Raw genomic sequence first — 19,145 nt, forward strand, 5'->3', positions numbered from 1 at the left:
CCTTCCCTCCATAACTCAGACCTTCTTCTTCTCGCACCAGTCCTAAATGATTCTTCCGTATGTGTGGTTGTTTTTTCGGAACAGAAACAGGGGAACCGGAGACGCCCGGTGCGCGGTTGCATCGAAACCCGACAGCGCCTGTGCGTGTGTGTGTGTATTGTGTGTGTGTGTGTGTGATGAGCCCTCTGGGTGTGACCGCCGCCTCTGAATGACTGACAGCGCTCTCGGCCAATCAGCTGCGCTCCTGCTCTCCAGGTAACATTCTTGCTGCGCCTTCCTTGACGTGTCTGGGCCCGTGCGCTCCTCCACCAGCTCCTCCACAGTCCGACCTTTACATCAAAACTGTTGAGAAAGAGTTTTCTCACGAGTGAAGAGCCCGCGGATCGATTTCCCAACAGGTTCTGTCACGGTCTATAATTAAATACTATTTAAACATCACAGCCTGTTTCAAAATCACACATATATAGGCTGCTCTGAACTCTACAGCTTTATACATTTTAAACTGATCTCCATGAAGCGTCATGTTGCAGCAGCTAAGAGATTAAAGGTGAGAAGCGTTTTAGGCCAAAACACTTCACACACAGTGTTTCTTTCTGGTTCAGAGGGAAGCTGATGTGTGCTGCTGGTGGAACAAAAGAAGCATTTGGTCCTGTCAGACTGGTTTGACGAGGATTCACCACCTAAGGCACAACACAACACACACACACACACACACACACACACACACACACACACACACACACATGCAAAGTAGGAAAAGGAGGGAAGTATATACAGTAGGGCTCCATCTTGTTGCACTCCCTTTTTTAGTCACAACTGAAGCTCAGAGCACGTGGAGATATTTTTTTGGTGCAGTTCAAACTCTGCATGTGCTTTAGCTTAGCTTAGTGCCAACATTTCTCTATGTGTACTATGTATATATATATATTATAGTATTATATTATACATATTATAAAACTGTTGCACACATCTGGGTAGTAGGCCTATGTCTGGGTGTTTGGGCTCAGCTGCAAATGAATCGTAGTTTGCTTTATTTGGGTCCACACAGCATATTCTTAGTGTGGCATATGATATATTATAAACATATTATGATTGATGAAACTTATTTTTATTCACGCAAACACATGCATATGGTTTAACCTGTAACATATGTAAGGCTGATCAAGGCTCATGGTTAGAATTTTGTGTCTCTGTGCTGCGATATAGTGCCACTTAGTGGATGGAAAGAATACACAACAACACTGTATCTGGTGCTGCTGCAAAGACGAACCAGCAAAACCAACTCTCATGACAGTCAACACACCAATCAACACCAGAAAGTCACAAATATCAGTTCTCAGTATGAAGCATAAATGTCAATACAACAAAAAGGCCTTTGTACTGTATCATCAAAATATACATATGTTGTAAAGATGTAAACATTAAAAAAGTTATTACTCTAAACTAGCCCATTATTTCAAAATAACTTACTTCATAAAGACTGGTGGTGTTGAATAAAATTTAAGTTTGTTTGACTTTTGTTGCTATAAAAACCTGTGGTGCATTTGTGTCTGTCGTGTAGAGAGGTAGTAGTTTTTGTCGTCTTAATTTCATGTAAGGCAAGGCAAGGCAAGTTTATTTGTATAGCACATTTCCGCAACAAGAACATAAAAAGCAAAGAATTAAAACAGATATAAAAAGCAGTAAAACAGAAAGGGAGACAGAACAACTAAAACATAGTAAAAAAGATATAAAATAACAGAATAATGTTACAGTGCAGTTAATGAAAGGCGTCAGCAAACATGTAAGTCTTCAATGTTGATTTAAAGGCACTGAGAGTTCTGGCAGACCTGCAAGTTTCTGGGAGTTTGTTCCAGATAGTGGGTGCATAGAAACTAAATGCTGTAATGACTCTAGGTATAGATAGAAGACCAGTACCAGATGATCTGAGAGGTCAGAGATGTATTTTGGCCCTAAACCATTTAATGCTTTGTAAACCATCAGCAGTATTTTGAAATCTATTCTGTGAGAAACTGGAAGCCAGTGCAGTGATCTGAGGACTGGGGTGATATGGTCCACTTTCTTGGTGTTATTGAGGACTCGAGCGGCAGCGTTTTGAAATGTAGTCTGAATTAGATCTGTCACACTCTCTAAAATTTAAATATTTGGTTAATTCTGTGTCTGTAATAACAATATATATGATTTTATAAGGGCACAGGGGTCAGTTCAGTTTTGAATGGTTCCCTAGACATCAGAATGTGTCAGTTTGTTTTCTATTGTTTCATATCATCAGAGTTAAAGACAGTTGTGATGGCATATATGCAAATTGTGTTTGAACACAACAGGCCAGTTTAATTTTTTAAAATTATTATTTATTTTATTATCATCTTGGTTATATACTGGCAGCAGAACATCCAGGTTTTTCCCTCCAGTCATTGTTAGAGAACAAAAACAGAGCTGTGAGCGTGGGACTGTTGTCACTTTTATTCATCAGATGGACAGAAATAAACACTAATAATTCTGCTCCAACAAGTAATTATTTCCATTAGAAGAGGAGGTAGAAAGGCTTTTGATGCTGAGGTTTTTACAGTACGACTGGAAACGATGAGTGTTTGTCTAATGGCCTGTTCTGCCGTACGCTGAGTGCTGTGGTCTAAAACCAAATTCACCCAAACATGTTTCACAGGAAGTGCATTATTTATATTCCATTTGATTTGGAGCAAGTGTTGAAACATGAAGATGCTGATTGATTGGTGAACAGCAACGTTAAAACAGTCTCTTGGCACAGTAAATAGGCTACAGCAGCTCCCACTAACATTTGAATTTTAAACACAATAAATGAGCTTTCACTTCTCTTATACCTTAAATATCTAAATGCAATTCACTTTTGATGATGAATGCAAAGACAGAAACATGCTGAAGCAGGTTGTTCTTCACAGAAATTATGTGTTCAGTTTGATACCCAAGACAACAAATCATCCAGAGTCGGCCACTTTAACACCATGGCTGCAGGATCGAAGGAGATGGGAAAAGGAGAACAGGTGAGTGGACAATATTAAAACAAATCGTTGCAAAGAAAAATGGTATTTATCGGGATTGCTACATTTCTAGATCGTTGATGAAAATGGAAGTTTTTACTCACGTGGCCTGACTGCGAGGGTGATGTTGCAGGATGCAGAGCCGACCTTGTTGGCAGAGGTGCAGATGTAATATCCTGCTGTGTGGATGGAGATATCGTGGAGAGACAGGACTCCTCCCCCTGAAACAAACACATCTACATCTTCATCTGCTGTACATCTACATCTACTATTACCACAGTGTTACTGCTCAGAAAGATCCAAGTGGAGCTGCGGGAAAGTGCAAGGTGCCTCATGAATGATTCCTGCTGGTTATCTGTGGAGCTTCTCAGTCATGGTTGTCATCAAGTGCAACGAAGCCGGTGAGAAATCAATCCATGGAGCGGTGGATAAGGTTATTTATCATCTACCATGTGTATATCTGTGTAGTCTTATCTGTCATCAACAAGAGATTACGGGTTACGGGTTAGCGCGTTACGTTTGTGTGGCGGTGTCGCCATGGAGACGAGAGCTGGGACACCGGGTTGGAGGCTCTGCTCTTACAAGGTTGGTTTTCAGCCAAGAGACGCTCCATTCTCCCTGGAACTAGTTACTAGTCATTGATTTCAGTGGTTCTCAAAGTGGTCCGGGGACCTCCAGGGATCCCCAACTGTTTCTTGAAATTTTACCTATCTTTATTTTTTTACTTTATTTTTTTTTGAGAAATTTTACCAGTTTCTTCCAAAAAAATTTTAAAACTTTTGAAAAATGTTACCACTTTTTTCTAGAATAAAAAAAAAAACTTTTTTGAGATTTTTTTCACTTTTTTTTAGAAAATATTTTACTTTTTTATTTTTTTTTAGAAATCTTACCACTTTTTTCTATGTTTTTTTTTTTTTCCTTTAGATTTTTTTTAAATCATAAAAAAAAAAAAGGCTTTTTTCCAGACTTTTATCGAAAATATTTCCACAAATTCACGCCACTGGCCCTAATTTGAAAGTATACATTGACTTCAAAGGTAATGTTCCTCAGTCTCAGAACAAATATTTGTGTGGTGGTGCCGCAGAGACGAGAGCTGGGACACCGGGTCGGAAGCTCTGATCTTACAAGGTTGGTTTTCAGCCAAGAGACGCTAGGTGGAAGGCAGAGAGCCTCCATTCTCCCTGGAACTAGTTACAAGTCATTGATTTAACCAGCACTAGGACTCTGGAGCTGGTTAATTAAGGTACAAATGTAATAGACTTATGGTAAAAATCCTTCATAGTTCCGCCTTTTACGTCTTCAGTTCTTTCAGACGTTTCACTTTACTGAAGGTTAGATACCTGGGAGTCCCAGGTACAGTCATTACCCTGCCTGACGCCTGGACAAGCAAATGTTGCTCCATACAACAAAGTCAAATTTTATAATCTGGTCTCATATGCATTCTTGTCTGAATGTTGATGATCCTAATGAAATGATATGGAGTGTTTGTTAAAGGGATACGCCAACATTTCTTTTCGTGTCTTGCCTCACTCCCGAGTCCATGAGCAGCAGATAAACACCATCCTTTCGACTGTGCGTGCAGTAACAAGGGAGATAGAGCCGGATCACCCATAATTAGCTTAGCTCAAACACTGGAAGTGTATGGGTAGTGTTAGCCTGCCTCCTACCCGAGCTGAAATCAGCAGTCAGAAGCTGATTTCATTTTAGCTCTAAACTCTGTAAATATATGACTTTATCCACATTTCAAACATGTTTAGGAGAGAAAGTAGCCGTTTAGATCAGCAGTGTGTCGTTAATTTGTCTAAATACCAGCTGTTTACAATTTTGTTGGGACGAATTCGGCGCTACTCAAGCTAGCCGTTGTGACCAACGCACTTCCGGTTACTTTCACAAAATAAAACACCCGTTACCCTTTACATAGAGAAAACCATGACGATAGAATTTGTGCTTTTACTTTGAAACAGGAAGCTAACCTACCCTCGATGTAGCTAGCTTGAACCAAAATAAAGCATCTTTGCTTGAACCCTCCGTTTTGACCGACCTCGTCCCGTTACCGGCATTTGACCGCTCAAGATGCCTTACCGGAGAGTTTTGTCAGTGTCATAGAATGGTGTTTTTGTGAACAGTATAACGAACAGGTAAATGATGGCAAATATGAGTGTGATGTTTGATTTGTTTGTGTGTAGTGATTCTTCTCTCTTATGTTTATATGTTTTGAATATTTTATTATGCTCATGATGGTGTTGCCTACTTACCTGTTTTGAACTGTTCCGTGAACACATCAGACTCTGACGCAAAAGCGGTGCGCCGCTAATCAGCGGGCTCGCTCGCCAGCTGTGCGCTGGCAACCTAATAAGGAGAACGCCATGGTGGAGAGAAGAGACAGAGAGCCGGTCGGACGCGTCGGGGTTGGAGCAGCCTCTCACATCACCTGTCCTCCTTCCTGAAAAGAGAGAGCTCCTGCCAGCGAGACCAGGGGGACGGATCCGACCTGTGATGATGATTATGATGGGCCTACAACTTACCTGCTAAAGGGAAGTGACCACACTTATGTGTGTATGTGTGTGTGTGTGTGGGAGTTCTAATGTGCGACTAGGCTGGCACTGATTTGCGCCTCCTCTTCACCCTACAGTGGACGGACGACGTCGTGGGTTCCGACGCTGGATCTCTGGGCCAGCCGCAGTGGATTAAGACTTTTCCGGGAGTCCGAAAATCACAGCTGGACGATTAAGCGGACATAACTCGACTGGACTTTTATGGTGATATCGCCCACTTCTGGTTGGATAAAAAGAAAAGAAAAACTGTTTCATTGCTTTTATCTTTCAGTTCTCAAGTTGACTTTGACTCTTTTAATAAAAAGAGAACTGATTTTAATTTATTCATCTTGTTGTCTGTGTTGGTGTGGCCGGGGAATCCGAACCTGTTTTAACAGTTAGAATAAGTAATACTGTTACATCAGCTCTGAGACGAAGATCGGCCTGCCGGTTTCCGTTTAGAGTTGCTGAAGAGTTTCTCTGATGACTTTAGGTGGAGGCAGGCTAACACTACCCATACAATCCGGAATACAATCCGGAATCCGAACCTGTTTTAACAGTTAGAATAAGTAATACTGTTACATAAGTGGCGTTGTCGGCAGGATTCCCTTTTCCACACCACACAGTATGGCTGATGAACAGGTAATGCAACTTGAAGGTGGGGGACATGGTGAAGAGAGAGAAAATGTGACCAGAGTTGAAAATCCTGTTGTGAGTCCACCAGTAATAAATGCAATGATGATGCCTTGGTTTATGGGGGTCCCCTGGATCCCAAAATTTGATGGAGATCAAAGTAAATTGAGTTTTGTAGAATGGGATGGCCAGGTTCAGGCAATGCTGAGGGCACAGGGCTTGAATGAGGAACAGAAAATTGACTTTATTTTTGGGGCTCTTGAGGGGGAAGCAAAAAGAGAAATGCGGTTATTGGACCCAGTCAAACGCTCAACCAGCACCGCTATTCTTGAAGAATTAAAGAGACTGTATGGACGTGTCGTCCCGGTAGCACAGCTTCGGGCAAGATTTTTTAAATGTCACCAACAGGAACAAGAAAATGTTGCAGCTTATGTTCTCAGGCTCCGTGAACTGTTCTCATCATGGCGAGAACATGAACCAGCTGGATCTGCCCAGGATGAGATGACTGTGCGAGACCAGCTTGTCCTGGGTTTGAGGCCAGGAACGGTGCAACAAGAGCTCCAACGACAGGTGCGTAGAAACCCTACAATGTCTTTTGGTGAGGTGACCAGGGAGGCTAAAGCCTTGGAAACTGAAATGAAGACAGAACTTGCTTGTACCTCACGTGTTACAGTACCACAATCACGACAGACTACAGCAACACCTAGCTTGGAAGAATGGAGACAAACAATAAGAGCTGAACTTAAGAAAGAAATGCAAGATCAATTGTCTGTTATAACAGAGACTCTTAAAGAAGAGATTAAACGCCAGTTCTCTCCACACAGTACCCCTTTTGTGCAAGATTTGACCTCACGCCCTAGAGGTAGAGTCCAAGATGGCCGCTATAACCCTTCTCCTAGACCATATCAGAAATTTGAATGGGATCAACAGGGCCAACCCATTTGTAGGGGCTGTGGAAAAGCCGGCCATATCCAGAGGCGCTGCCCCCAGGGAGGGAGGCAGTTAAACTGACTGCCCCGGCCACTGAGAGCCAAGTGGTTGGGGAAGGGGCCCAAGGAAACGGAACTGATAAACCATCTCTGGTTGGAGAGTGTCCAGGGGTGGAAATATTAGTTGAAGGAGTGAAGGTGCCCTGTTTGCTCGATACTGGCTCACAAGTAACACTGTTTAGTGAAACTTTCTTCCAGAAATGGCTGAGTGGAGTACAGAAGCGGAGTCCAGAAGATCTGCATTGGCTTACCTTAAAGGCGGCCAACGGACTGCAGATTCCCTATATCGGCTATGCCATTTTGGACTTCTCAGTGGGAGGTATAACTATACCAGGTAAAGGAGTCATTATTGTCAAAGATGAATGTCTTAATGCAGAGAGAGGTATCCTTGGAATGAATGTAATTTCACACTGTTGGAAAGAATTGTTCCAGGGAATTCACCCTGGACTGACTGCATTTGGCGCCACCATGTCCTCACAGGCTAAGGGACAGTGGGAACGTGCTTTTGCTGTGTGCCAAAAGGTGGGACAGACTGAACCATCAGATAAACTGATTGGAGTGGCTCGGTTGACCCGCCAAGATGCAGTCTATGTACCCCCAAACAGCGAGATGGTGCTGTGGACACACCTGCATGGGGCAGAGACCACATCTGATTTTTGTGCCTTGGTGGAGGGACCAGAAAGAGATGATGAATGGCAAGTGGCACGGTCTGTCGCCTGGGTGACGAAGGGACGTCTCCCCATAAGGGTATGTAATTTGAATCCTTATCCCATCCTCATACCTCAGCGACGCCCCCTTGCTAGTGTTTTCCAGGTTGATCCAAACCAGATCCGGGGGGAAAAAGATCTGGTGTTGAAACCCTCGAAACCAGGCGTAGTAGAGGTGGATGTCCAGGTAAACCGAATCACCTCAACAGACCAACACCCAGTTAATCTGCTGACGGGAGAAGGGTTGTCAACTGAACAACAACAAAAGATGGATGCCCTGTTACAAAGATGGAGAGGGATCTTTGCAGCAGGAGAAGAGGATTTTGGACAGACTAGTGCTGTACTCCATTCAATCCCCACTGGCTCTGCCCCACCCAGCAGGGAGCGCTATAGGCCAATTCCACCCAGCCTTTACCCTGAGTTGAGAGGACTCCTTAAAAAGATGCTAGACAATGAAGTCATCAAAGAGAGCTCTAGCCCTTGGGCTGCCCCCATTGTCCTTGTGAAAAAGAAGGACGGTTCCTGGCGCTTCTGTGTAGATTACAGGAAGCTTAATGCCCTCACCCACAAAGACGCTTATCCTCTGCCCAGAATTGAAGAATCTCTAACCAGCCTAAAACAAGCATCTTGGTATTCTACCCTCGACTTAGCCAGTGGATACTGGCAGGTAGAAATGGATCCAAAGGATCGAGAAAAGACGGCGTTCACCACTCCTATGGGCCTCTACGAGTTTCAAAGGATGCCCTTTGGCCTCTGCAACGCCCCGGCAACATTCCAGCGTTTAATGCAGCGTTGCCTGGGTAACCAGGTGAATGATTCTCTCCTGATTTACCTGGACGACGTTATTGTGTATTCCCCTGACTTCGACACGCACATTCAACATCTGGAACAAGTTTTTGAGAAACTGGCAGACCACGGCCTGAAGCTGCAACCCCATAAATGTAACCTGTTCCGGAGAAAAGTCACTTACCTGGGTCACGTCATCTCCAGGGACGGCATATCCACAGACCCTGAAAAGACTGCTGTCGTACGGGACTGGCCAATCCCTTCAACAATCAAACAGGTACGATCATTTCTTGGGTTTGTCGGATATTATAGAAGGTTCATTAAAGGTTTTGCCAAAGTTGCAGCACCTTTAAATGCTCTCTTAGTAGGCACGGCTGTACAGAAGGGGAAGAGCGCCATCCACTGGACCACAGAATGCCAGATGGCATTTGACACTTTGAAGACTACATTGGTGAGTGCCCCAATTTTAGCCTATGCTGATTTTTCAAAGCCATTCCACCTTTATACTGATGCTAGTCTCGGAGGGTTGGGGGCTGTGCTGGCACAGCAGCAAGATGGTCGAGAGAGAGTCATTGCTTATGCCAGCAGGAGCTTGCATCCCAATGAGAAGAATGATCAAAACTATAGTTCTTTCAAACTGGAGTTTCTGGCTCTCAAGTGGGCTGTTACTGAAAAGTTTAAAGATTATTTGTGGGGCAACAAATTTGTGGCTTTTACAGATAATAACCCACTTGTCCACTTGGACACAGCCCACCTAGGGGCCACTGAACAGCGTTGGGTGGCCCAGTTGGCAAATTTTGACTTTGAGCTTAAGTATCGCCCTGGTATTACCAACCGTAATGCTGATGTCTTGTCCAGATTACCCCAGGAAATTGGACCCCCCCGACAAACCCAGGCAGAGACGACATCAGTGGAGCTGGAAGTTGCACTTGATCCTGTAGACCATTGGAAAGAACGACAGGAAAAAGACCCAACTCTAAGTCAGGTGAGAGACTGGGTAACAGGAGGCCGCCTTCCAAGAGCTGAAATCAGGAAAACTAGTCCACCTACAGTAAGGCGCCTCCTTCGAGAATGGAACCGGCTACACATCCAAGGGGGGGTGTTGAAACGAAAAGCCCAGGAACGCCACACTGGGTTAAACCTCAACCAGATTATCGTACCAACCAACTGGACCCATGAGTTATGGGAGAAGTATCACATCATGTCTGGTCACATGAGCGGAGTAAAAGTTGAGGCCCTACTGAGAAAAACCTTCTTCTGGCCAGGCATGAGTACTGATCTGCAGTCCTGGACATCAACATGTATGATCTGTACCCAGCAGAAGAGAGGCCCGGAGGTAAGAGCTCCTTTGGTACCTATTTTAACATCCTACCCCTTGGAAATTGTTTCAATTGATTACCTATCACTTGGTCGTCAGGGTGACACATATTCCTATCTGTTGGTTATGACTGATCTTTTTTCCAAGTTTGGCTGGGCCATCCCTACAAAAGACCAGACGGCAGCCACCACAGCACGTGTCCTCTGGCGTCACCTTATCCAGCAATGGGGGTGCCCGGAACGAATCCTTTCTGACCAAGGCCCAGCATTTGAGTCAGCTACAGTAGCACAGTTGTGCAGCATGTATGGGTGTTCTAAAATTCGAACCACACCCTACAGGCCCCAAGGAAATGGGGCCTGTGAAAGACTTAACAAGACTCTTCTGTCTCTTTTAGGCACATTAAGCCAGGAAGATCAAGCACGCTGGCCAGAACATTTACCCACCTTGCTCCAGATGTACAACAACACCCCTCACGGGACCACAGGACTGACGCCACACTTTGTCATGTTTGGCCGGCACGCCCGCCTGCCCATTGAAACAGTGGTTGACGCACCACCACTGACACAAAGACTTGACCTAGAAGGGTGGGTTCGTCATCACCATCAGACTCTGCAAAAAGTTTATAAACAAGTGGAAACAAAGACCAGAGAAAGTCGGATGAAGGACAAGAACAGGTATGATCAGAGACAAAAACATCTCCCCTTGCTACCTGGAGAGCGTGTGCTTCTGCGAAATTTCCGACGCAGAGACCAAAGCAAGCTGGCACCTTATTGGCAGCCCCAGCCATATGTTATCTTGGCTCAAGTGCGCCCAGGTCTACCAGTTTTCCAGATCAGGCCAGAAGGAAAGGAAGGCCCCATCAGACACATCCACCGAAACCATCTCCGCCCCTGTCCTTTTGACCCCCCTGCAGCGCCACCACCAGCCCCTGAAGCAACCACAAACCCTATTGTTCCCTCTGCCCACCACCCTTGGCCCATACTGTTACCTCTGCCCCTTGTGCCCCAAGCTGCTGCTCCTTCTGAGGCCCCTGTAGATAATACAGTAGCGCCTCCAATAGCACCACCAGCGAGACCAGGCCCAATTAATGGGTCCCCTTTGCGAAGATCACAGAGACTAAATAGGGGTAACCCTCCAGACAGGTATGGGTATTAAAATCTTGTCGGGACGACAAGTGTTAAAGGGGGGAGGAGTGTCATAGAATGGTGTTTTTGTGAACAGTATAACGAACAGGTAAATGATGGCAAATATGAGTGTGATGTTTGATTTGTTTGTGTGTAGTGATTCTTCTCTCTTATGTTTATATGTTTTGAATATTTTATTATGCTCATGATGGTGTTGCCTACTTACCTGTTTTGAACTGTTCCGTGAACACATCAGACTCTGACGCAAAAGCGGTGCGCCGCTAATCAGCGGGCTCGCTCGCCAGCTGTGCGCTGGCAACCTAATAAGGAGAACGCCATGGTGGAGAGAAGAGACAGAGAGCCGGTCGGACGCGTCGGGGTTGGAGCAGCCTCTCACATCACCTGTCCTCCTTCCTGAAAAGAGAGAGCTCCTGCCAGCGAGACCAGGGGGACGGATCCGACCTGTGATGATGATTATGATGGGCCTACAACTTACCTGCTAAAGGGAAGTGACCACACTTATGTGTGTATGTGTGTGTGTGTGTGGGAGTTCTAATGTGCGACTAGGCTGGCACTGATTTGCGCCTCCTCTTCACCCTACAGTGGACGGACGACGTCGTGGGTTCCGACGCTGGATCTCTGGGCCAGCCGCAGTGGATTAAGACTTTTCCGGGAGTCCGAAAATCACAGCTGGACGATTAAGCGGACATAACTCGACTGGACTTTTATGGTGATATCGCCCACTTCTGGTTGGATAAAAAGAAAAGAAAAACTGTTTCATTGCTTTTATCTTTCAGTTCTCAAGTTGACTTTGACTCTTTTAATAAAAAGAGAACTGATTTTAATTTATTCATCTTGTTGTCTGTGTTGGTGTGGCCGGGGAATCCGAACCTGTTTTAACAGTTAGAATAAGTAATACTGTTACATCAGCTCTGAGACGAAGATCGGCCTGCCGGTTTCCGTTTAGAGTTGCTGAAGAGTTTCTCTGATGACTTTAGGTGGAGGCAGGCTAACACTACCCATACACTTCCAGTGTTTGAGCTAAGCTAATTAGTGACTTTAGGTAGGAGGCAGGCTAACACTACCCATACACTTCCAGTGTTTGAGCTAAGCTAATTAGTGACTTTAGGTAGGAGGCAGGCTAACACTACCTATACACTTCCAGAGTTTGAGCTAAGCTAATTACGGCGATACGACTCTATCTCCCTTGTTACTGCACGCACAGTGGAAAGGATGGTGTCTATCTGCTGGTTATGGACTCGGGAGTGAGGCAAGACACGTAAAAAAAAAAAAAAAAGTTGGCGTATCCCTTTAAGGCAGTAAATAAGTGATTCTGTTTTTTTTTTCAACTCCCAAATATGAAAACAAATATTAGTCTCAAACCTTTCAAAACCCACACACCAGCTTTACTGTAAACATCTACCCCTTGAGGGATGAGTTCGGTCAGTCGTAAATAAACACATTTTTATGCTGACCTGTGTTTTTCCACTGTTTGTCCCACTGAAACTTACTCTGAGTGGCTCTGGGGTCCAGAACACGAGCTTCATTCTGTGCATCACGAGTTTCCCACCTGTAAGTGGGTCGTGGCCAGCCGCCCTCAGAAACACAGGTCAGGTTGATGTTCTGCTGGTACTCTGCCACGCCCTGGATCTCACAGACGGGCGTGGATGGAGCCCCTGGAAACAAAAAGAGAAACAGAAAGCAAGTGTGAGTGTTTGTCCTTAAAAGTGACAATGAAAGAATTTATCTTGTGACCCCAGTTTCTTTAGTGTCAAATTCAACATTACCTAGAATCGCCAGACGAGTAGTGTCGGCCGGGTTTCCCTCGTCATCTCCTATGATCATAATGCGACACTCGTAAACCATGTTGTCGCTGACTGAGACAGAGGACAGTTTGAGGTTGGCCTTTCCAGAGAGGATGTCAACGTCTACTGATGCTCGGCCTTTATATTTTGATCTGATGTCAGTAAAACCAGGAGTAGAGTAGTGGGTGAGGATCAGAGTCTGTAACACAACAGGAGCAGCAGAGGAACATTAAGGGGGTAGGCAGGTAGGTAGTACCTGCATACATTCCTGCCTACCTATCTACCGCTATGGAGATAGGTAGGCAGGCAGATAAGTAAGTAGTTAGGTAGGTAGGAATAAAGGAAGGTTAAGTAAGTAGGTAGGTAGGTAGGTAGGTAGGTAGGTAGGTAGGTAGGTAGGTAGGTAGGTAGGTAGGTAGGTAGGTAGGTAGGTAGGAAGGAAGGATGTTAGGTAGGTAGGAAGGTAAGAATAGGTAGGTAATTAGGAACATACTGTAGGTAGATGGGTAGGAAGGTAGGAATAGGTCAGTAGTTAGGTAGGAAAGTAGGAACATAAGTAGTTAGGAACGAAGGAAAGAAGGTAGGTATAAGTAGCTAGGTAGAAGGTAGGTAGGCAGGTACATAGGACAATGGGAAGCATGTTAGGTAGGAAGGAAGGTAGGAAGGATGTTGGGTGGGTAGGTAGGTAGGAAGGTAGGTAGGTAATTAGGAACATAGGTAGATGGGTAGGTAGGTAGGAAGGTAGAAGGTAGGGAGGTAGTTAGGTAGGAAGGTAGGTAGGTAGGTAAGAATAGGTAGGTAATTAGGAACATAGGTAGATGGGTAGGTAGATAGAAGGTAGGGAGGTAGGAAGGTAGAAGGTAGGGAGATAAGAATAGGTAGGTAGGTAGGAACATAGGTAGATGGGTAGGTAGGTAGGTAGGTAGAGGTAGGTAGGTAGGAACATAGGTAGATGGGTAGGTAGGTAGGTAGGTAGGTAGGTAGGTAGGTAGGTAGGTAGGTAGGTAGGTAGGTAGGTAGGTAGGTAGGTAGGTAGGTAGGTAGAAGGTAGGTAGGTAGGTAGGTAAGAATAGGTAGGTAATTAGGAACATAGGTAGATGGGTAGGTAGGTAGAAGGTAGGGAGGTAGGTAGGTAGGAAGGTAGAAGGTAGGGAGATAAGAATAGGTAGGTAGGTAGGAACATAGGTAGATGGGTAGGTAGGTAGGTAGGTAGGTAGGTAGGTAGGAAGGTGGAAGGTAGGTAGGTAGGTAAGAATAGGTAGGTAATTAGGAACATAGGTAGATGGGTAGGTAGGTAGAAGGTAGGGAGGTAGGTAGGTAGGTAAGAATAGGTAGGTACATAGGTAGATGGGTAGGTAGGTAGAAGGTAGGGAGGTAGGAAGGTAGGTAGGTAGGTAAGAATAGGTAGGTACATAGGTAGATGGGTAGGAAGGTAGTTAGGTAGGAAAGTAGGAACATAGGTAGGTAGGAACGAAGGAAAGAAGGTAAGTAGGTAGGTACATAGGACAATGGGAAGCACGTTAGGTAGGAAGGTAGGTCGGTCGGGCAGTAGGGAGGTAGGAAGGATGTTAGGTAGGTAGGTAGGTAGGAAAGTAGGAACGCAGGTAGGTAGGAAGGTAGGTAGGTAGGTACATAGGACGATGGGAAGCACGTTGGGTAGGAAGGAAGGTCGGTCAGTTAGCAGGCAGGTACATAGGAAGGTAGGTCGGTCGGTCAACAGGGAGGTAAGTAGGTAGGTAGGTAGGTAGGTAGGTAGGTAGGTAGGTAGGTAGGTAGGTAGGTAGGTAGGTAGGTAGGTACTGACCTCTTCAGTGTCAGTCACAGTGGACCACGAGATGATGACTAGTGAGCGAGGGGTTAGGGGTCTGGCAGGTGTAAACTTGCAGGGCAGCGTGACGTTGTCGCCCTCTAAATGCTCGTACAGCTCCTGTGGTATTTTCACTTGTAATGCACCAACTCCAGGCAACGCTGTCAATGATTCAATCATATCGATTATATAATTAGAATGTATCTTGTGACCACAGCGTCTTAAAAGAATAGTTCACCCAAAAATCCAATTGCACTCATTATCTCCTCCCCCTCATGTGGACTAAGGGCTGGGAGAAGTTTCAGAGTCCTCTGTGGCTTCTCTGAGTTACAGGGGGTCTCGGCGTAGCAGTGCATGTCCGTATAACGGTTGCAAATAGATACCAACTGTCTTCGTAACAAAAAGACACACCAAAAAACATCCAAATACCTCCATGCTGCTCGTCTGTAATGTCCGTCTTGTATTGAAGCCCCGAAATGCGAAATTTTTCCGTAAAAAATTAAATAAGTCTATATTTCAAACTCGTTTGTAACGGCAGCTCCTCTTCCTGGTCCGTCCAAATCTCGCGAGATTTGACGCCGGCGTTACAAACAAGCTTAAAATATAGACTTATTTAATTTTATTCGGAACAATTTCGCATTGCGGGGCTTCAATACAAGACGGACATTACATACGAGCAGCATGGAGGTATTTGGATGTTTTTTGGTGTGTCTTTTTGTTACGAAGACAGTTGGTATCCATTTGCAACCATTATATTGCAGCCCTTAGTCGACATGAGGGTGAGTAGATAATGAGTGAAATTTCAATTTTGAGTGAACTATTCCTTTAAGTGTCAAATTCAACATTACCTCGAACCACCAGACGAGCAGTATCGGCCGGTTTACCCTCGTCATCTCCTGGGATCTGGACACGACACTCATAAACCATGTTGTCGCTGACTGAGACAGAGGACAGTTTGAGGTTGGCCTTTCCAGAGCGGATGTCAACGTCTATTGATGCTCGGCCTTCATATGTTGATTTGATGTCAGTAACACCAGGAGTAGAGTAGTGCATGAGGATCAGAGTCTGTAACACAACAGGAACATTAAAATAGGAGGAGAACAAAGAGCTGCTGTCGATGTTTGAGCATTAAATTGATCTCGGTATGTGGCTAGGTGGGTGGGTACTGACCTCTTTAGTGTCAGTCACAGTGGACCACGAGATGATGACTAATGGGGCCGTCCGGGATCTGGTAGTAAACTCGCAGGGCAGTGTGACGGTGTCGCCCTCTAAATGCTCATACAGCTCCTGAGGTATTCTCACATGTATTGCATCAACTCCACGCAACACTGTCAGTGATTCAATCATATTGATTATTACCATAAGTTTTTCTACCATATAAAAACAATCAACTGTGATTTGAGGATTTCTGTTGAAAGGTAGTCGCAGTATTAAAAGATAATTACTGTTTTTTACAATCTGGCCGTTATTTCTAGCATAAAATACGATCATTTCCTCCCCCAGATAACTTTGGTGTCATTACGAGTCGTTGTGATGAAATGAGCTCCAGCCGAGAGCAGCGTATCCGTATAATGGAGTCTACAGGGCAGCAGAATGCAGCCTCTAAATAACACATTATCTGCAGAGAAACTCCTTCATTTCACCAATATTTAGTTCTGATAGGCTAGTGCTATTCCCCTCTGAGTCCGGGGTTAGCTGTTATCAACATCCGGGGTCTGTAGGTTGACCTACTGACCTCTGACCTGGATGATGTCATCTCTGAGCGCCGTGCAGCGCGGCTTGTTGCTAGCGCTAATGCTACGGTTCGTTTCTGCGTGTTTCTGACTTGTCAGAACAAAATGAGCAGCTGGATGAAGTTCAGCTTCCACAGGCTTCCTCTCCTCAACCTGGACTCACTAAAGCTCCGGCTAGTTGAGATAAAAATGGACCTGAATGCCGAAGCAGAATGATTATTATCAGAATGAGCCGTAGGTCAACCTACAGACCCTGGATGTTGATAACAGCTAACCCCGGACTCAGAGGGGAATAGCACTAGCCTATCAGAACTAAATATTGGTGAAATGAAGGAGTTTCTCTGCAGATAATGTGTTATTTAGAGGCTGCATTCTGCTGCCCTGTAGACTCCATTATATGGCTATACGCGGCTCTCGGCTGGAGCTCATTTCATCAGAATGACTTGTAATGACTAATGAGTTATCTGGGTGAGAAAATTATCGTATTTTATGCTAGAAATAAGGTCCAGATTGTAAAAAAAACGGTAATTATGATTTAAAGAAAATAAGAGGTAGATAATGAAAATAATTGTTGGTTGTAACTGCAGATTTTCATTTTCATTACAAACAACAAACTGTAATTTCAAGACAATATGCAGGCTTCTCTACTTTTTCTTATTTAAATATTTTACTTTTGGGAACCTGAAGTTGCACAAACAGGAGCAACGTCATGTATCAGAGGAATACTCACCCAGACACAGCAGAGTCAACGCATAAATCCTTCCCTCCATCACTAAGACTTTCATTTTCTCCAGTCATCAAGGATTCTCCCAAGTGTAGTTGATGTTGTTTTTCCTGTGTCTGTCAGCAGCGTTGATGCCAGACGCAGAGCTAATGTAGTTCAGTGGCTCTGTTTACACAGTCGGGTACACAGGCTTTTACAGGACGGTGCAGCAGACCAGGACCAAAACATGAGGGGGAAACGTCCAAAGTCTGAAAATGAGTCAGTCTAAATACTGGTAAATGTACAATCAATAGAAAAAAAACACAAAATGTGGCAACATAATGCACACTAGACTGGGTGAAGAGGATCTATGATTTATTGAGCAACGCTGCCGTGTTTCGCAAAAGGCTTCTTCAGGCTTTGGAAGAATTTTCTTTGGATTTTAAAATGAACTCTGAGAAATCCAGTAGTAGTTCTGAAGGGACATCACACATTGTTGTTCAAGGTAACGTGTCAGAGCATTAACCCCTCGTCATGTGGTATGTTGCTGTATAAGCTTTCAACGTCAAATGAAACCAGATGTGCTTCTTTAGGTATGATGGGAGAGTTTTTACAATGTCTTTTAGAAAATAATCCACAAATTGACTTAAGGGCTCTGATATGGAGTTGTTACGGGGGCTGATTGAGCCGTTTATGAACTTTGGGTAGCAAGTAGAACAGTGGGGTGGATGGATGATAAACCTTGAAGAATTCATATTGTTTTTGGGTTTTTATTGTTCTTCAGTGCTTTGTCCAGAATCTCATCTCTTTTGTCTTTGAAGAGTTTTCTAGGATCTGTTGACAGTGGCTGATAGACTGTGTCCTTATTTAGCTGCTTTATTGCTTCAGCCACATAATCATATGTATTTTGAACAACAATGGAGCCACCTAATGATTATTTTTGGGTCGAACACAGTTCGTTGAGAGCTTGTCTTTCGGTGAAACTAATGTTCTGAGTTGTATTGCCCGTGTTCTTTTTTTTTTTTTTACCAGTTTTGCAAGATCGTTCTCTAAAAAAGTGTTTCTCTTCGAGTGGGAGGAAGACGTGCTCGAGCGGTGTGGTTTCGCCTCCTAGATTGGTTGGAATTTATTGGTCTCCGCACTCTTCTCTCTCTGGTCCAATCATACACAGTTCCCGTTCTGTAATCATTTGCGTCATTTGTTCAATTACCTATGTAAATTGATTGACTGAGTACCGTTTCCTGCTTTAAATCCCATGACTTCCTGGTCTCAAAGAAGCCTTTTGTGAAACGCGTTGCTCAATAAATCATAGATCCTCTTCACCCAGTCTAGTGTGCAGTATGTTGCCACATTTTGTGTTTTTTTTTTCTATTGATTGTACTCTTACGCCACACTATACCAGCACCTCGACTGTCGCTGTGCACGGGCATTTTCCTATTTTTGATACTGGTAAAGGTTAAAGAAACAGATACCAAGTCCCTGTTGTTAGTTTTTGTTGTTTGTTTCATGTCCATTGACATATTCTATTCGTCCATACCGGTAGTTCCTTATGAGGTCTTATGTGACATGTTTGAATATAATAGAATATATTGTTTTGCTGTGACCACAGGAAACAGGAAACTCTTCTCAAAAGCACCTGAGCAGACAAAACATGAGAAGAATTATTCCTCAATAACATCAGCTGCATCACATCATCACTTTTGTAAACATATTTCTCATATACGAAAAGACTTGTATGTTATAAAAAGCATGCAGAATATGTATCAAATCAGGATTGTATGTATTGTAACAGAACAGACAAACAAACTACACACTAAAAACAGTTGGGTTAAAAAATAACCCAATTTTTACCCAACTGCTGGTTCAAATAAGGACGAACCCCTTTTTTTGGGTTAATTTTAACCCAACAGGTTGGGTTATTCTTTGTTGACCCAACTCTTGGGTTGAATATTCAACCCAAGAGTTGGGTTATGCTAACTACAACGTTGG

The 19,145-nt window shown here is 44.2% G+C and overlaps 1 protein-coding gene across 2 annotated transcripts; it reads right to left on the reverse strand.

Annotated features, from left to right (window-relative positions):
- Window positions 1–2,329: 2,329 nt before the first annotated feature.
- Window positions 2,330–19,145, reverse strand: LOC311004940 (cell surface A33 antigen-like). Of its 2 annotated transcripts, none has more exons than XM_083997176.1 (8): window positions 17,184–19,145; window positions 15,891–16,048; window positions 15,605–15,785; window positions 14,718–14,881; window positions 12,896–13,112; window positions 12,620–12,784; window positions 3,122–3,238; window positions 2,330–2,985 (listed from the first exon to the last, which is right to left on the reverse strand). In XM_083997176.1, the coding sequence occupies exons 1-8, from the start codon at window positions 17,236–17,238 to the stop codon at window positions 2,930–2,932; spliced, it is 1,113 nt and encodes a 370-aa protein (XP_083853302.1). In that variant the 5' UTR covers window positions 17,239–19,145; the 3' UTR covers window positions 2,330–2,929. The 2 variants fall into 2 exon arrangements, with proteins under 2 accessions (XP_083853302.1, XP_083853301.1); XM_083997175.1 differs by having other exon boundaries at window positions 15,569–15,785.

The sequence above is a fragment of the Trachurus trachurus genome (assembly GCF_905171665.1).
Source record: "Trachurus trachurus genome assembly, chromosome: 3".
Taxonomy (NCBI): Eukaryota; Metazoa; Chordata; class Actinopteri; order Carangiformes; family Carangidae; genus Trachurus; species Trachurus trachurus.